We start from the raw sequence: 17,694 nt of genomic DNA, 5'->3' as shown, positions 1-17,694 counted from the left end.
GCCCGCGGGGCGCGTAGTCCGGAGGGGGCGGTGCCCGCGGGCCGAGGACCAATTGGACGCGGAGAGCGGCGAGGGAGGCGGGGCCGGGGCCGAAGGGGGCGGGGCGGCGCGGCGGCGGGCGGGCGCGGGCCTGGCGGTGATGGCGGACGGCGGGGATGGGCGGCTAAGGACTGCAGAGAACGGCGGTGACGGCGGCGCGGGGGAGTCGGCGGGCGGCGGGATGCTGCTGCATGTGGGGCTGCTGGCACTGGTGCTGTTGGCCGCGTACCGGCTGTACCTGCACTGGAAGAAGCGGAGCGGGCCGGGGGGCGCGGCCCAGCAGAGCCAGGCCGCCCTGCTGCCGCGGATGAAGCGGCGGGATTTCTCGCTGGAGCAGCTGCGCGAGTTCGACGGGACCCGCAACCCCCGCATCCTCCTGGCGGTCAACGGCAAAGTCTTCGACGTGACCAAAGGCAACAAGTTCTACGGGCCCGGTGAGCGTCGCGGAGGGCCGGGGAGGTGGGGGCGGCTCGGCCGGGCCCTGGGGAGTCGAGGGGGCGGCGGTCCGGGCGCTGCGGGGAGGGCCTCGCCGGGCCCGGCGGTGCCGTGTCGAGACACGCTGCCTCACGGGTGGTGTTCCAGCTGCCTGAGGATGCGGGGCTGCGATGCTTTAATCGTTTCTCTCTGTCTCTGCCGGTAGGTTTGCCACGTGCAGCCGAGCGGTGCTTCCTGCCTTCTAGTTGTTACCGCTCAGGGAGGAGTAAAGCCAGCTGGTTGCTTACCTAAAGGTGCAGGTGACATAACAGCGTGAGTTGTAATCAGGATGGAGGCGAGCAGGGGGAGCTGGTGGGCTGACAGTGCCGACACCAGCTAGGTGTGTGCGGAAAGCAGCCTGCTCTCTCAGGCAGAAAGGTAGACAATAGGGCTGTTTAGTGCTGAAACGTGTCTTTCACACATAAAGAAGCTTGCGTCAGAGCCGACGTTAGGTTTCCATGCTTGCCGTGCGGATCATTTATGAGGAATAAATACGCAGTGGTTTCACGTAATGAGCTGGGCAAGTTTGCTGAGCTGTGTGTGCTAACCCAGTGCCAAAGGAAGTGAGAGTTATGGCTGCTGTTCATTTTCTTCCTGAAACAATGGTGGTTTGGAAAACTGGATCTAATCAAATTACACAAGAGTTTTTCGTGGTAGGTGTGACAAGTGCCTTTGTATGAGAGGCAGAGGAGAGAGGATGCTGTGTTTTTTTCCCCAGGAAATAGTTCATGTTAGATGACTTTTTTGTGTTTGGTTTTGTTCTTAAGTTGTAGGTTATAAAAACAAAAACATAAAAAGTGCAGTGCTGCAGGTGTTTGGTCCTAACCAGTGACAAGCAGTTGTACAGTTGAACCAGGCTTGTTCTCATGTCACGCTCAGGGGATGTGATACCAACTCTGCTGTCAGTCACAGAAACTGAAGCTGCTTTAAGTGATATCAAAATGCTTTCTGTTTGGGTACTGGAAAAGCTAGCACTAGGCTCTGAGCTACCTCGCTGTGCCTGGATTACGCCTGTTAATGGGTGAAGCTGAGAAGATACAGTCTGATGTGCTGCAGCTTCCTAACACTTACTTAGGCAAGTTCTTTTGTCTCGTGCTTCAGGGATTTTTAAACTGAGACCTGTGTGCTGATAGAAAAATACAGGTAAGGTGAACCTCTTGAGTTTCAACAAACCCAAGTGGAAGATCTTGCACCAAGGTTGTGGCAGCCCACACTATCTGTACAAGCTGGGGGATATAAGAATAGAACTCTGCTGAAATGGTGTTGGTGAATGGCAAGTGGACATGAGCCAGCAATGTGCCCTCACAGCCTGGAAAGCCAACTGTATCTTGGGCTACATCAAAAGAAGCATGGCCTGCAGGTGGAGGGAGGTAATCCTGTCCCTCTGCTCTGCACTGGCAAGACCTCAGCTGAAACTGTGCATCCAGGTGGAGCCCTCAGTACAGAAGAGACATGGACCTGCTGGAGCGTGTCCAGAGGAGGGCCACAAAAATGAACCGAGGGATGGAACACCTCCTACGAGAGCAGGCTGAGAGAGCTGGGGCTGTTCAGCCTGGAGAAAGCTCTGGAGATATTTAAGTGTGGTCTTTCAGTATGTAAAGAGAGACTCAAAGAAAGAAGGGGACAGACTCTTTAGCAGGGTCTGTTGTGATAGGACCAGGGGAAATGGTTTCAAACTAAAAGTAGGGAGATTTAGGTTGGATATGAAGAAGAAGTTATGGGTTTTTTTTTTAGTTTTACAGTAAGGGTAGTAAGGCAGTAGAATAGGTTGCCCACAGAAATGGTGGGTGCTTCATCCTTGGAGACATTCAAGGTCAGGCTGGATCAGGCTCTGAGCAACCTGACTGAGCTGCAGGTATCCCTGATCATTGCAGGGGAGTTGGAATACATTGCCTTTAAGGGTCCCTTCCAACTCCAGTGCTTTTGTGTTTCTAATACATAGATTAACAACACGTGTGTACGTGAAACTTATAACACCAGTCTGAATTGATAGATTTCTTCAAAAATTTCCCCCCATGAAATAACATTGAACCACAGTCTGAACATTAATTTTAGCTGTTTTGTGTATCAGACAATTTCTGGGCTATTCTGTGTAGATACTATCACTGATTTGCATCCTCTGCCTCTGGAGGCCCATTGCTGTGAAGAAACTAAAGCTTTGTGTTCAAGAACATCAGCCTGCTTCTTTGATAAGTACCAGCAGCTGGTTACCCTAAAGCAATGCATCCTGCTTTTGTGTAGAGGGACATGTGTTGTAGGTTGTTTTTTTTTTTTTTCTGTTTTTTTTTTTTTTTTCCCCTGTTTTGAAAGATGGCCTTTTAATAACAGGCCCAGCATGATTTTTTTCTGTCAGATCTTTGTTATATGTGCACATTAAGAAATTGGTGCTCAACGTGTGCATCAGTTCTGTGCTTTCTATCACATCATGCCGATGTGGTCAGTCTGTGTGATGCATGTCGAGTAGTATTTTCTTGCAATTGTTTTCTGACCAGAAAGAAAAAAAACTAATGAGTGGTTAGCAGCCTTAAAAGACCTGAGAAGAGTTAGGAGGAAAAGTCTTCAGTTTTTAAAGCTGCACCTCTCCGCAAGGACGTCTGTCACAGAAACCAGATGTCTGTAGAAGCTTCCTTGGTAATTCTATGCTTCAGAGCTGGAGTACAGCAGAAGTGCAAAGCTTACCAACAAAACGATGGCGAAGTTTTGTTAAACAGAAGAAGCAGCAGCAATTGAGAGCACTGACTTTGCTGACAGCACGAGCTTGGTCTGGGAGCTGCTTGTGTTTTGTTGAGGCACTGGTGCATAGTGGTGCCCCATCTTTGAAGGTGGCAGTCTGCATTGGCTGAGGGCTCACTATTGTCTCTTAGGCTATTTCTTGACTGCTGGGTTACTGCTGAGTAATATGGCTGTCTCAGAAGGCTTCTGACATCTTGACTGGAAAGTCTCTTCTTTTTTTTTCACAATAGTATGGATGCAAATATTTTCCTTACTTCTGTACTGTTCGCATAATGTTGATACACAGAATTGTCATCTAGCTCATGTCCAACAGGTGAGATTCCATTGAAAGTCTTGCGAAGCTCTTGTCTTTATTAGAAGCTCTGCTCTTTTTAAGTTTCTGTTCACTGAATCCTGGTATACTTTGCTCTGTTTTAGCGAAGAGCCCACTGAAGACTTACAGTTAAGATCTAAAAGAAGTAGATAGACTGTTAGCCTCATCCTTTCAAACAGCCATGGTTGAAAGTTTCCATTTCTTGAACATTTAATTAAAATATCTTCCAATTTTTTTTTTTTTTTTTTTTTTAAATGTTGGCTCTTTTAAGCTTTCCACAATTTATCCTACTGGTAATTAGTCTTTGGTACGTCTGGTGCATTTCAGGTAAGAGCAGGAAGGTTGTATCACACATTTAACTGTCTGTGCCTCCAAGAATCAGTTCTCTTACATTGCGCTCTCTAAAGACATCACATAGAAGGCTCTTCTTCAAAATTCCTAAAATAGTCTTCTGTCCTGCAAGCATACCCTTTGTTTCAGTGTTTCACTTTTAGTTGAATTACATAAAAATCACTTCTGTTTGTCCCCATTTGAGTTCTAGAATGCTTTGTTTGATTATTAATCTTAATTACCTTTTCCTTTATCATCTGCAAGCTCTGCCAGTAATCAAGCAAACAATTAATGATTCACTTAAAAAATTATGGAGCCAGAATATCAAATAAATTGTGGTGGGGTGATCTCCCCATCCACAACCACATCTCATGACCGAGAGCCTAATCATTGATACCTGTAGTGTTAACTTTTCTTTTTTTTTTTTTTACATTAAGATTCCTCAACGTATATTGGTCAATAGAAAGGCATAGTAAGAGATAAAGTAATCTTAATATTTAGACTTTAAATTAGCATGGTAGTATAATGCTATAAACTAGTTTCGATCAAATACTTTGTGTAGTTATGAAAAATACTCGTTTTTGAGCGTGACAAAGCAAGGTTGTATGCAATCCAGTATACACAACTGTTGTACATCACTTCTCGGGTCTTAATTTCTCATTATTTATAACAGTCAATTTCCTGATAGTTTTCCTATAATACATTGTCACTGTCAGCTCATTTCTCATCCCACTTCAGTGTGTCAAAGTGTCACTAAGATCCCTACTTTCCATTTTTCCAAGAGGAATAGATCAGGCTGTGGTAGTATTTCCTTCCATAAATATCACTGTTGTAGTTCATTTTTCATTAGGGGAGAATTGGCTTTGTTTTGTGCTGCAAATGTAATTGACAACTACAATATCCGATATTAAATTCTTTGAAAAAATCTGAACACTATCATTTCTTCCATCGCTTATGTAGAATAAAATGATGCTGCCCACTTCCTTGGGAATTTAGTACTGTGAGCTTAATTATATTTGCATTTAAAAGTTGTTCTGGATAGCATTGATGCTTTTGTACTTCATGTACAAGGGTAGGGCTAGAGTGAAATGCTGCAGGTGGAGCATGTGTGCTGTGTCTGGAGAAGTCTGTTAAGGGTGGTCTTATCTGCAGAACACAACAGGCTGAGTGGTAAAAGACAAGTACAGAGGATAAGATGAGGGGAGGAGTGCTTCCTGTGAGGTGTGGATCTTCTGCAGTTTGTTTTTATGCTTGCCTGCTCTTTGGTGTTGTGCAAGGGAGGTGGTCTCTCCCTTGGACTCAGCTTCTCAAAGAAACCAGTGTTTCTGGGAAAACTAAGGACTACCAGAATGAGTAAACTGAAAAGGTTCAGAAATGGCTACTGAGAAGAGATTGTCTCTGTGCTTCTGGTACAAGGGAGCGGGACAAAAGGGTCCCCATTCCCTGAGAGCAGGAAGCAGTGTGGAGTATGCAGGAAGATGCAGCTCCCTGCCCTCTGCAGTTTCTACTCTGTGACCACCCGCTGCCCTCTGCCTTGACTGATTAGCTGAATATATTTCTTAACACTTGAACAACTGCTTGATGTAAGCTGGCTGAATAAATCCCTAGTAAAATCATTTAAACTGGGGATCTGGGGACTTGGCTAAGTGTGATGTATGTGGTGCAATAGTGTCATTGTTATTAATGACGTATAGATGTTAAATCCAGCACACAGTGGTGCATCTCTCTTTCATGTAATCAAGACCCTGGCTAGCACTGCTTACTTTATAATGGACCAAACTATGGGCAGAGTACTTACTTCTCCATGAGGCGAAGTTTGGGATCTGTGTCCTCTCCAAGTGTAGAGCTCCGTGCCAGAGCCTCCTGACAGCTGAGCTGCAGGCTGTCTGAGCAGTGCTCACTGACAGCCTCTCCAGTTCAAGTTAGGTCACTGTTTCTTGCACTTCTCCCACAGAGTTGGATGGAAAGCTGGCAGAAGGCAGAGGGTGGCCTGGGCCTAACAAGTCCGATTTAGACCCGAGCAGTTCCCATTTCAGCATGTAGACTTTATGGATCGTTTTCATAAGAATGTTTACTTTCCATGCAAGTTGTAACTTCAAACTGATCCACATCTTTCCATTCCTCTAAATCTGGAGTGGCTTTAAAGTTAAAAGGATGTTACCTTGAATTTCAATGATCCACGTTATTAGAAAGCTTCTGTTTTGACATTGCATCTCAAAACAGCTTTGTTGAACTTGTAGCTTTTTAGTTCTCTCATAAAAGGAGCGACACTGAACAGATGTCTCAAGATGGAAAACTTTAAGCAGATAGAGATTTGCTTTGATTTTTAGCAGAGAAGGTAGACAAAGTGGTAAGTTAGTGCAGGTGTCAGCAATTTCTTGCTCTTTCTCCATTCAGTTATTTAACTTACATTAAAAGAGAGATTTGCCTTTATTCTTTTCTGCAGCTTAAGCAATGTTGTCCATGAATTTCCCTGCAGATGAAACAGGGCTGTATTCCACTGGCTGCACGGGATGCACAGATGCTAAAAATAAGAACACCTCTATGGTTGACATGTTTGGTTATTTCTCATAAGTATTTTTTGGCTGCTTTCAAAAATGAAAACCGGTTTAAATTGAAGCTCAGCCTGCATGGCTTCTTCAAGGAACGTGCATTAATCCCATGAAACGGAACACAGTTGGATAGCTGATAGTATCACTAGGTCAGATACCAAGTCCATGTGCAGCTATTCGTCATGCAGGTCCCTGTACTGACAGCCAATCTGGAGTTCGGTGCACAGTGTTCACTTTCATTACTGGTTCTGGAGCAGCAGTGTGGGATCTTCTGCAAAATCAGTAGGTAACTGAAATGGTCCTAATGTTACGCTGAGAAAATCTGTTCCAAATTTGAGCACCAACATAGGTTTTGGGGAATTACTGGTGAAACCTTTTGAAAATTCAAATGCAGGCTGTGTTCCAAGATCCAGTTCAGCCTGTTTTGGACCAAGTGACTGGAAAAAAATGCTTCCAAATAAAACCTTCAGCTTGGATAGCTTAATATCTCCCAAGTGTCTAAATACTGTGTGCTAATATTGTTTTTCCTTGTCTGCTGTTGTTTAACATATGGAAGCAAAGAAAAATGAAATCTTCATTTAAGATCCAAAACAGGGCTAGGGGATGCTGAAATCCTGTTCCTGAGTGCAAGAGTTGGAGAGATTTATTTGTTGACTGAAGAGACTTGAGTTTTGCCAAGTCTCAGGCCTGCCCAGTTCATCCGTAGGTAAAGATGAATGTCAGGCTGCGACACATCTGTCAGGTAGGGCAGATTTTATTTGGATTTTACAAGTAAGGGAGAATCCTTGCTTCCCGGGAGTGGTACCAGGCAGTGGGTAGCAGTATTTGCATGTGCTTAGATTAAAGAAGGGCATATTTATGTAAGGTAGAGTTGTAAGGTAGTTGAGGACTTTACACGGGGAAAAAGGCATTGTATAAATGTGGTATCACAGAGGTAGAGATAGGCAGGCAAATACATAGTTTTGATAAGAGTTTGATCTCAGAGCTGACCTAACACTAGAACAAAGGCTGGTAACAGAGTGTTGTAAAATGTGAAAGCAATGATGGGAAGAAAAACGTTCTTCAAAGAGCAAAGCTTCCTTAATGTAAGGCTCATGACTATGTGTAGCCAAATAACATGTGGAGATATTTCAATGATTTTTTGATACTTGCATGACTTTTTCTCTTGTTTTGAGATGTCAAATAGACGTGGGAGGAGAATTTGTGAAGTACTTGACTAGGAAGTGGCTAATTTTGTGGGGGTATGGAGAAAGAAAACAACTTAGAGTCTGTGATAGTCTTGAAAAATTGATTTAGTCTTCATATGTATGCTACTAGCATCTTTTTTTACAATCTCTTCAGTATGTATACTAGTTGCACTATGAATTATTTATAGCAGGAGCCAGTCTAAATAGACAGGCAGACAAAGGGAAATAGAAGAAGGGCTGTAGGTAGGACTTGCAGAGTAAATTGCATGTGGTCATGAAAGAACTCTGTGAGAGTACTTCAGGGATTGCACTGATGTCTCTGTCACAAGATAATGTTCACACAGCCTGTTTCTTACTCAGAGTTGTCTATGCTTGCACCTTCCTGAATGACTTCCCAGGACCTGATGTGCAAAATACCTTTTTAGGACCACTTTATCAGTATTTATATACAAGTGAATAGTAGACAAGAAGTCATAGCAAAATACAGCTGTGTATATTCTGTACTAATTATAACATTTAAAATTAATCTGTGTAAAGTTACCTGAGTGGAAGCTTTAAATCTTAAAGTAGATTGCTCTTATATTGAGATGTCTGAACTTCTACTTTACCAGCCCTGTAAGTAAGGTGAAGCCAGGCTTTCATTTTTACTGTTTTATTAAAATGTTCCTAATTCAGTAGTAATGAAAGATGAAAGAATGTGGCATTTTTTAAGTCACATTTGCAGAGTTGGAATTTCGGGTGCTCTGAGTCTGAAGGCTTGTTTTCACTTGTTAGCATTCTGCTGAATGCTTGTACCTGGTGTGATTGTTTGTATGCGATTCCTGAATAGCCTTGTAGTAAACACACTAAAACACAAGTGTTTAAAATCAGTTTTAGAAAAGATGTAGCCATATAGTGATATAGTGGCATCTGGCATTAACATATATTAGGAGAAATCTTGCACTGATCGTCTTAACACAAACATATGTTCTAAAGGCATTCACGCGTTCAACTAAATGTGCTATTGAGATGGAAGGGTGTTCAAGGGCTTGGTACTGAGTAATATAGTATAATTCTTCAGCAGAAACAATTGGCATCAAGAGGTGGCATCTCAGCAGTGGCTGTAGAGCTCCGTAAAGCCCCATATGTAGAACTTCAGGGAGGGACAGTGTGTTCCTTTAACAACAGTTAGTCAAAATTCTGAGAATGTTATATAAATAGAGTTTATGGAAACTTCGTTTTAAATGCTTCAGGGAAAGGAAAAAATCTAGGGCAAAATACTGCTGGCAGGGAGCTTAAATTGCAATTTATAGTCGCTCTTAAGGATTTACTGATTGTGTGTGATCTTTGTAAAAGCTGTTTATAACACTGTGGGCTTCCTCACTCAGAACATCAACGAGATCATTTGAATGGCAGCTGGTTTGGAGTACAGCAAGACTTCTTGCTTGAAGAAGCTCTCCATGATGTTGCCATTGGCAGCCATTACTACCTCTTACCAGTTTTATGAAAAGTGTCTGAGTGTGATAAACGAGTAAATTAAATATCTTGGTATAGGATTGATTTCAGTTTCTAAATTGTGTTTTGCAGTGTAACATTCACAGTGGTAAGAAATGTGTCAAAAGATCGACTGATTGCCAAGTTATGGTGGCTCTGCAAGTGAAGTAATTGACTGGCACTCTAAATGGAGTTCTTACTAAGGTCTCCATGTGATTTGGTTCTGTTCATGCCTGACTTTTAGATGCTCTGTATTTTGCTAAATAGAATTAGATTTTTTTTGAAATTCTGCTTCCCATCTCTTTGGAATTTACATCACTTGACTTGCATCAAGGGTCAGTGATTTTTCTGGATACTCCTTCAAAACTTTTCTTGACTCTGCTTCTCTTGGCAGACTTTATCTCCTAATGATACTTAAGATTGAATTGCAGTGTTGTTGAACATAGGACAGCCAAAGTGTCAAAGCTGCAAAAGCATGGGACCTTTCATGTATGGCTTTGGCAGACTGAAGAATTGACATGAATCACCATAAGCAAAGACCTGAAGGTATTGGTTTTGTCTTTTTGTTTTCAGAGGGTCCATATGGAATATTTGCTGGCAGAGATGCCTCCAGGGGACTAGCAACTTTCTGTCTAGATAAAGATGCACTCAGAGATGAATATGATGACCTATCGGACTTAAATGCTGTACAAATGGAAAGTGTAAGAGAGTGGGAAATGCAATTTAAAGGTAACTGCTCAAATTAGAACATCTTTAGCTTAAAGAAATGCTTTTAATATAAAATGACTGACTTGGGTTGGGGCATCTTTAAAAGAGATGTTGATAGTGACATCAACAATGCAATGTGTCTTTCCTAGGAAAAGATAATGGATTTCAGGGCTTTCTTCGTTAGAGAAGATTCCACTGTAACCCACTATAACTTTTTTACCCTGACAGTTTTATACAAGAAAGGTGTCCTCTTGTCATCCATTCAGTGTAGAGTAGCTTAGCCAGTGGAATTCCTGCTCTCAGGTTGTTTGCTTTGGATCCCATTGAATTATGACTAGGACAAAGAGTTATTTGGGCATTAAGAGTTGAACAAGTTTGTCTTGAAATAATTTCTAAAATGTATGAAAGTATGCCTCTGGAGGGAGAGGAAACAATTTTTTCACATTAATTGAAATTGAAACAGGTAGAGGAAATTCGTGCTGGTTCTAACAGCACTATTTTCAGCCTTTATGTGATAAAGACAGGCTGATTAGAATCAAAACCTAAGTTCTGAGAGCAGAACAAGTAGTGAGCAGCAATGGTACCAAGACTGTTTTAGCAGCTGAGCTCACTGATAAATTGCCATCAATGCCAGTGATTCATGTTCAGAACCCTAATGTGTGTGGGGGAAAAATGAAGTAGCAGCAATGCAGGCTAACTTGCGAATGAAGCTGTTTTTGATTGTAATGGAATCATGAATCTCTTTCAGAAAAATACGACTACGTAGGTAGACTCCTAAAACCAGGGGAAGAACCATCAGAATACACAGATGAGGAAGATACCAAGGATCACACTAAACAGGAATGAACTTTGTAAACAACCAAAGTCAGGGGCCTTCGGAACTGCAACCTCTTTTCCCCATCACAGAATGTCCTGCATCTTTGGGTACAGTTCATCTGCTGCGAAAAACATTCAACAGGTTTTGTACAAGGAAAATAATAAAATCACAACTGAAGATTTGAATACTAGACATTATTTGCGCTGCCAAACTTTTTGTTGCAGTTTATTTGTAATGTCTGGTAAGGCTTAGTGAAGAGGGGCCAGGGATTTAAAGGCAAAAATGCTATTCCTTTTTATCAGTAAGCTGAAGCCTTTTCAAATAGCATATATTACAAACTCTCTAAAGATGTGAGTCTTCAAGCTCAGTGAAAGGTTTGAAACTTGTTTCATGTTTGTCTTCTCCTTCAGCATTAAACAAAGATGTGCTCATGTACATCAGTATCAGTTGGTTAGACTACTGACACTGGTGTTGTAATGTGAATTTCCAATTTTGTTTTGTACATGGGCCTTAGTAGCCCTGGCAGAATACTTCAGTTCTCTAAGAGAAGTCCACATAGATCAGGATGGGGGTAAAATTGATCCTCAAAAGGATTGGGTAAAACTATTTCTCTTCAACAACTATTATCTGAAGCCTGCCTCTCTCCCACTCCTTTTTCCCATTCGTCTGAATCAAATCAAATATTAATTGTGCCTTATTTCGCTTGCATAGACTTGAATTGTTTTAAGGGAAAGCCCTCTTTCATAGTCACTACATAGCAACATTGAGACTGAAGTTAGAATGTTCTGTTGACTGGAAAACCTTGATGTCATTCTGTGTATAGAATGTAAAAGAGGAATACTCAGTGTTACTGCCATATGTTAATACTACATATACTTAAATTAGCATTGTGATGGCCAAATGCATACTCCCACGCTTCTTTTTAAGTAATTTAAAAAAAAAAAAAGTCACCCTTCCTCCTCTTCCAGAAGCTGCCTAACTTTTGGGAGCATAGCCTTCACACCCCTGTAGAGTGAAGGGGCGTGCGCGCGTGTGTCTGTGTGCGTGTCTGTCTGAATGCAAGACTTGAGAAGGATTGTTTCTGCAGATATTGTAAATACGAGTACCATTTTAATAAAGCATGTACAATACCAAGTGGGCTGTCAGACTCTATATAGAAGCTGTCAAGCAGAGCTGGAATATGATGGAATTCAAAGTAAGGGGTAGAAGTCTTAGATATGAGAGATTAATGTTCCTAGTTCCAGGGCTGTTGATTTTCTTTTCAAGCCCCCCCCTTTCGAAGAAACTGGAAGACTCACTCAGGTAAGTTGTAGTTAAAGTAGTAAACCTATGCCAATGTATTTACGGTGGAAAAAAATCAAGTAATTGTATATAAGCATTCTAGGAAATAATACAGTGTACAATAAAAGCAGTGTGTTTGGTGCTTGCAGCTGGAGATCAATACATGTGGATCAATGCAAAACATCTTGCAGAAACTTCACTGCCTACTTAATCAAATTTCTAACTGTGACACCATTAAGTTCATGGCTTACAGCTTTATGGGTTACATCTGCACCTGTGCTTGCAGATTTTATGTGCGTTATGTTTACAGTAACAGATTACTGTATATCCATTCTGTTGAATTGTCAACCCTGAAATTTCAGGAAGTCCTATGTTTTTATTACTGTTTGACTGAAAGAGTTTTGTGCCAATATAAATGAAAAAAACAAAATCCTCCACTGAATCGCTTGTAACTCACATGTCCTAGAAGGCAGATTAAATTCTTTTCCTTACATATGCAAGCCTGAAACATGATAGTTTTATCACAGCAGAAGAAATAACAGAACTGAAGCCATTTCAAGACAGGCTCCACTTGCAAGTTCTCATAGGAGCTGAACAATGCAGTTAGGTACATGGCTGGCCAGTTAGTGTGTGCCATTCATTAAGGTGCTGGTTTCTGTTTATGTCACATCCTTGTTAACCAAGTGTAGATGCAGTGTCCAGTATTCTGATTGTGCATTATTACTATAATAAGTATCTATCTGCTAATCATTGAACACTGCTGCAGTGTTTGTTAGGCTAGTATAATTAACTACAGGAATACAACTTAGATGGAAGAGCAGAAGCTGCCAACAAATGAAGAAAAGCTTTCTTGTGCAAGACAGCAGCTAGGAGTACTTGAGTGCTAATTTGCTATCCAGACACATTAATGCTTCATTTGAACTAAATCTAAAAGGTTTACACTGTAGTTGGAGTATGCTTATCACATTTTAGCTCTTGCTCCAGCTCTTGCACCTCATTACAGCATCAAGATGCATGCAGCTGTGGATTGGAAATAGAAGGCTTATGCCCGTATCAAATGAGACAATCAGATCAAGTTTTTTCAGGCCTCCACATAAGAATACTTCTACAACTGATTGTATTACAGCTTCTACCATACAGAGCCGTGGCTGGAGATTCCTACCACCTGACATGAGTTACCCTGTTATTTACACATTACAGCTATTACTATTGCTACATCTGGCATAGCTGTAGCTTGAGCTGTTTATCTTGCTTTTGTCTGTTTTACATAGAAACTTCTTACTGGGGAAAGAGCTGTTGTTTTCATACGCTGTGCCTTCCTAACCCAGTGCAGCCTTTTCCTTTCCCATGCTCAAAGAACTGCAGTGAAGCTTAATCAGATCAAAACTACGTGAATGTGTGGGGTTTTTTTTGTTTGTTTGTTTTTTAAATTTGAACACTTTCTAAAAGAGCAATGCCCCAATACTTATGATTTAAGATTGGTTAAATAAAAAAGTGATCAGAGATGAATAGAAGGATTATTTTTGCTTTCAAGCAACTTAGCAGTAACTGAAGACTACAACACAAAAAAAGTCTTATTTTGGCAGAAACATGTTGCATAGATAAAACCCTATATTTTGATGCCCAGTGGATCTGACTTTGGCTCATTTATCCTGCCTTAAAAGTCACTAGTGATTAGAGAATGACAACCTAAACAGTGCTTTAAAAGCACCCCACATCCTTCATTTTAACACGAAGTCGATGCATATAGGAGGTGCTCATAGTTCAGAACAACATCACATCCTTGGAAGCTTCAGTGAAATCAGTATCATAACTTTAATGGAGACACTCATCCTTACAGTAGTTATAGCAATCACTTGGTCAAAATTCACTGTTAAATTAATAAAAATGACAGGTCGATAATGACAAAATTTTTGTTTAGGCAACATAAATAACTAGTCTCATCTTCAGTAGAAGCGAAATAAGTTTCCAGTTTGCTATTACTTGTTTTCTTGGGCTAGACTTAGTGTTACTCTGGGTTAGAAACAGTCATTTGTTAAAATGTTTCTGGCCTATTTGTACACCACTTCCCAAGTTTTTGTTCTGGTGGTAGGAAATGTACGTTTAAATCTTGATCTATTTTTTTTTTTTTTAAACAAACATTTTTACTTTATCTTGAACATAGCAAATTTTCACTGGAGGCTATGGAACTGTCCTTCCACATGCTTGTAGATGTTCTTATCTTTTTATTGACACAGATCTGCTTTTCCTTGGTTAAGATTTGCATTTTCTATCTTTTCAGCATATGCAGTAGCAGTTTAGTGCTTTCTTAAGTTGCTTCTTGTTTTGCTACACTACAGCTATTATAAACCATCATAACCTAAGCTATTTTTCTGCTCTTGTTTTTGCTTTTTTTCTTGCCCTGTGAAATCAGATCACTTTCAGCCTCTTTAGTGAAAAGGTCAAGAAATAGTTAAACTGGACTGACAGACTCTTTAATATTGTCTGTGCTACAGTAAGCATGTTGGTAGCTTTCCCCCTACCCTGAAACATGCATTGTTGTGTGTAATAGAACAAAATATTGTTCAAAAAGTAGAACTTTGAATATAATTTTCTTCCTATGTTTTATTCGTGCTTCGCGGCTGTTGATTTTTTGGTTGGTGTTTTAGGATCAAACTGTGTAGTTTTTCATGAAGCATAACTGACTGTCTAATATAGAAACAAGATGTTCTAGAAATTGCCTTACTAAGTCTAGAGTATGTTTGTGATGAAGTCCTTAGCTTGCTTCTTGCAGTCTTAGTTCCGTCCAATTTCCATGTTGTGGTTTAAAGAATAGGTTGTGGAGGGCAAAAAAGCTCAACCAGTGATTGCTCTTTCAGCGATGAATGGGATGATGCATTTGCAGTTGTCAGTTTGGCAATATTGTCCTAGTAATCATGTCATTTTGGCCTTGAGGGCTTAAAAATGGAAAATGTAATTAAATATGAACAGATATCCACCCAGGTTAGTTCAAATGCAAGTGAAGTATTTTTTATTGAGAAAAATACACCCAATGCACCCAGCCAAGGAGCATTCCCCTCTGTGGGATTTCCTGTGTTTCTGTGCACTTTGCTGTACCAGAAGTTTGCAACTTTACTGTGTTTCACAGTTCCAGTCTGGCAGAACAGTCTTCTTGCAAAATTAATGAAAAAAAGCTAATTATCCTCATTCTGGTTACGAACTGTTTTCTGTGACGATATTTTACTGAGCTGTCACAATTTCTAGGTAACTGGGTAAAGCCTACAAGCATACTATATAAGCACCTAAGAATAAAACTCTCTGGAGGTGACAAGTTGTGGTGGCAGGTCTGGATTTGTCATTTGCCATGAGCATTCTGAAATAAAAACACATTTCTGCTGCCTGACTTGAGCCCTGATTTCATGGGAGTGTAAAGGCTGTCATTTCATTTTATGTAGTTGAAGGCATCACTTATTACTGGAAAGAAACCACAACTGATGAGCTTTGAAGGTATTAATCCAAAGCGTTGCCTTAAAACAGCTAACCTAGATGCTTAAATTTCTTCAGAATTTTCTCTATGCTAGTGTAGCTGTATGCTGAAGTCTCATGTCACTTGCGTCATATAATAGTGCCACCTCAGACAAGTTAAAAGCTGGTTTTCTACATAAATCCCATTACTGGGTTAGAATTTGGGGGTTTGTTTGCTGCATTTCTAGTGGAGTTTGCAGAAGCTGAAGCAAAGGGCACTGCCTTTTCCCTCCAAAACTGTAGGATGAAGAAAGCAGAGAGGAAAGCTTTAAGATCACAGGCGTAGTCTAGCATAGCTGAGCGATTTCTCCGTAAAAGAACATCAGCCAAGAATTAAGTCTCTTCCTCAGTCTGGAGTTGCAAAAGGGTGCTTTGCCATCTCAGCACAGAAGGATGCCTGATTCCAGTGGACACGGAGCACAGGCTGCTGTGAGTACGAGCTGCTTTCTGCTCATTTATTTCCAACAGTCACCCAAATCCCTGCTAAGCTCCAGAAGAGTCGGTCACGCAGACAGGCTACTGCTTCTCATTGTAGGAAAATATCTGCTCTCCATAAGGAACAACAGTTTTCCTTCTTTCCCTGAAAAGCCTTTTGAGCAAGGCTGAAGGAAAACCTTAATGAATGAGCTTTTAACATAGTATAATTTTGAAGTATTTGCTGAGAAATGTCTCTACAAGAAGGCATTCTATCATTAAACACACAAGAGCTTTTAGACATGTGAAAGGTCAAAAACTTGATAAGTACTTAGCAAAAACCTGTTAGAATACAATCAGTCTTAAGACAGATGAATTGCAGGTTACCTTAAAAAGGATGTAGAAGGCAGCAGAAAGGATGCTGTACGTATATATGCCTGCTCAAAGACAAACATACGGCTCCACAACTGGAATGCCAGTTACAGAAAGGTAATTAACAACTTTGAACCTTACAGAGGAACTGCTTAACCAGTAGTCCTGGGGCTTTGTTCTGATCTTTGATGTTTGTGTTCTCATCTCAGCATGTGAACAGCAGCACTGGAGTTGTCATTCTTTCTACCACTCTGACAGGAAACCAAGGCAGGAAAGAAGGTTTGAGTCCATGAGACAACAAAGGGGACATTCCTGAAGGTAGACAGAGCTATAAAGCCAGACCTATGTCCCTTGCATCCACCAAAATAAAGTGCCACACTCTAAACAAAGCCTGTAAGAAGTAAAGCATTCTCTCCCTTTAGCTCCAGCCGCATTTTCTACTCACCTGTCATTTTTTCTTTGAAAAAAACACTCAGGCATATGAAAAGTCATCACAAAACTTGAAAAAAAGCTGGCTTGCATTTTAAGAAGGCAACCAGAGGCAAACCTACAGCCTTAGACTCCATACAAGTCTAACTTCTTCACGCTTCTGGAACAATAACAACAAAGCTTGTAATACAACATTACTGGAGGGTTTTCTGGGTTGTTTTTATAAACTTTGGCAAGATATCACAAAATTACACACCATAAGCTTAGTCTGCACATTTTCCAATGAAAAAAAGTGAAATATTTTAAATCTTTTACTTGTATATACAAATTCAATTCAAATTTACATTTGCATCATTTTCCTGGATAGCAAGAGTCATGGATCAAACACAGGGTTGAGATGTGTCACTTCAGCTTATGGAAAGGACATTGCTTAAATTTGTTTTTCCTTTACACTTAGAACAGGGCCCCTGTAAAAGGCTTTATTTTGTACTGTAACTCTTTTAGCTGCTGGGAAGGCCACTGCTCATGTACTCATTTACAATGCAGACATTCATAATTCATTGTGTTTCACAAGACAATGACTGAAAAAATAATAATGGACTTACTATGACAGCTTCTAACAGCTGATAGTAGTTTGACACTGACTTTGGATGGTCGTTCCGTTTGGACACCTTCATGGGTTAAGGCATTTGTACTAGCTGTAATTCTCAACAGAGGGCTCTTTTGTAGCTAATCGGTTAGAAAGCTGAAATTCTTCTCATTTTCCCTCGGAAGAAGGAAGTGACCCACTCAGTTTGTGCAGTGTTTTTTAAATCAAAGTAATGAAATTAAAAGAAATTGCATGATATAAACACTCTCATATTTTAGCTACAGGAATGAACGTATATTTCAATAATTTACATTCAGTGAAATTGTGCTTAGACTGTGTGAAATTATCTTATCTTAGCTAGCACAATTCAAGCAGACCTTCATTCAAATATTGTAAAATTAAGCAAAAAAAAAAAAAAATTTACAAGTTTACTTCGTTTCCTTCCAAACTAATTTTTATTCCTTGAAATACAGAGGAAA

At 40.7% G+C, this 17,694-nt stretch overlaps 1 protein-coding gene across 1 annotated transcript; it reads left to right on the top strand.

The window, feature by feature from the left end:
• Positions 1-92: 92 nt before the first annotated feature.
• Positions 93-11,760, top strand: PGRMC2 (progesterone receptor membrane component 2). Its single transcript, XM_085221897.1, has 3 exons — positions 93-473; positions 9,675-9,830; positions 10,558-11,760. Exons 1-3 carry the CDS (start codon positions 140-142, stop codon positions 10,653-10,655), a joined length of 588 nt encoding a protein of 195 aa, XP_085078023.1. The 5' UTR covers positions 93-139; the 3' UTR covers positions 10,656-11,760.
• Positions 11,761-17,694: the final 5,934 nt, after the last annotated feature.

The sequence above is a fragment of the Meleagris gallopavo genome, chromosome 4, assembly GCF_905368555.1.
Source record: "Meleagris gallopavo chromosome 4, MGAL_WU_HG_1.1, whole genome shotgun sequence".
NCBI classification, from domain to species: Eukaryota; Metazoa; Chordata; class Aves; order Galliformes; family Phasianidae; genus Meleagris; species Meleagris gallopavo.
The sequence above is the reverse complement of the archived record's forward strand: the minus strand, read 5'-3'. Positions and strand labels throughout refer to the sequence as shown.

Coding starts and splice junctions, on each gene's coding strand:
- PGRMC2 (XM_085221897.1), top strand. CDS start 140: ATGGCGGACGGCGGGGATGGGCGGCTAAGGACTGCAGAGAACGGCGGT. Junction 474..9,674: donor CAACAAGTTCTACGGGCCCG/GTGAGCGTCGCG, acceptor TTTTGTTTTCAG/AGGGTCCATATGGAATATTT. Junction 9,831..10,557: donor GTGGGAAATGCAATTTAAAG/GTAACTGCTCAA, acceptor AATCTCTTTCAG/AAAAATACGACTACGTAGGT.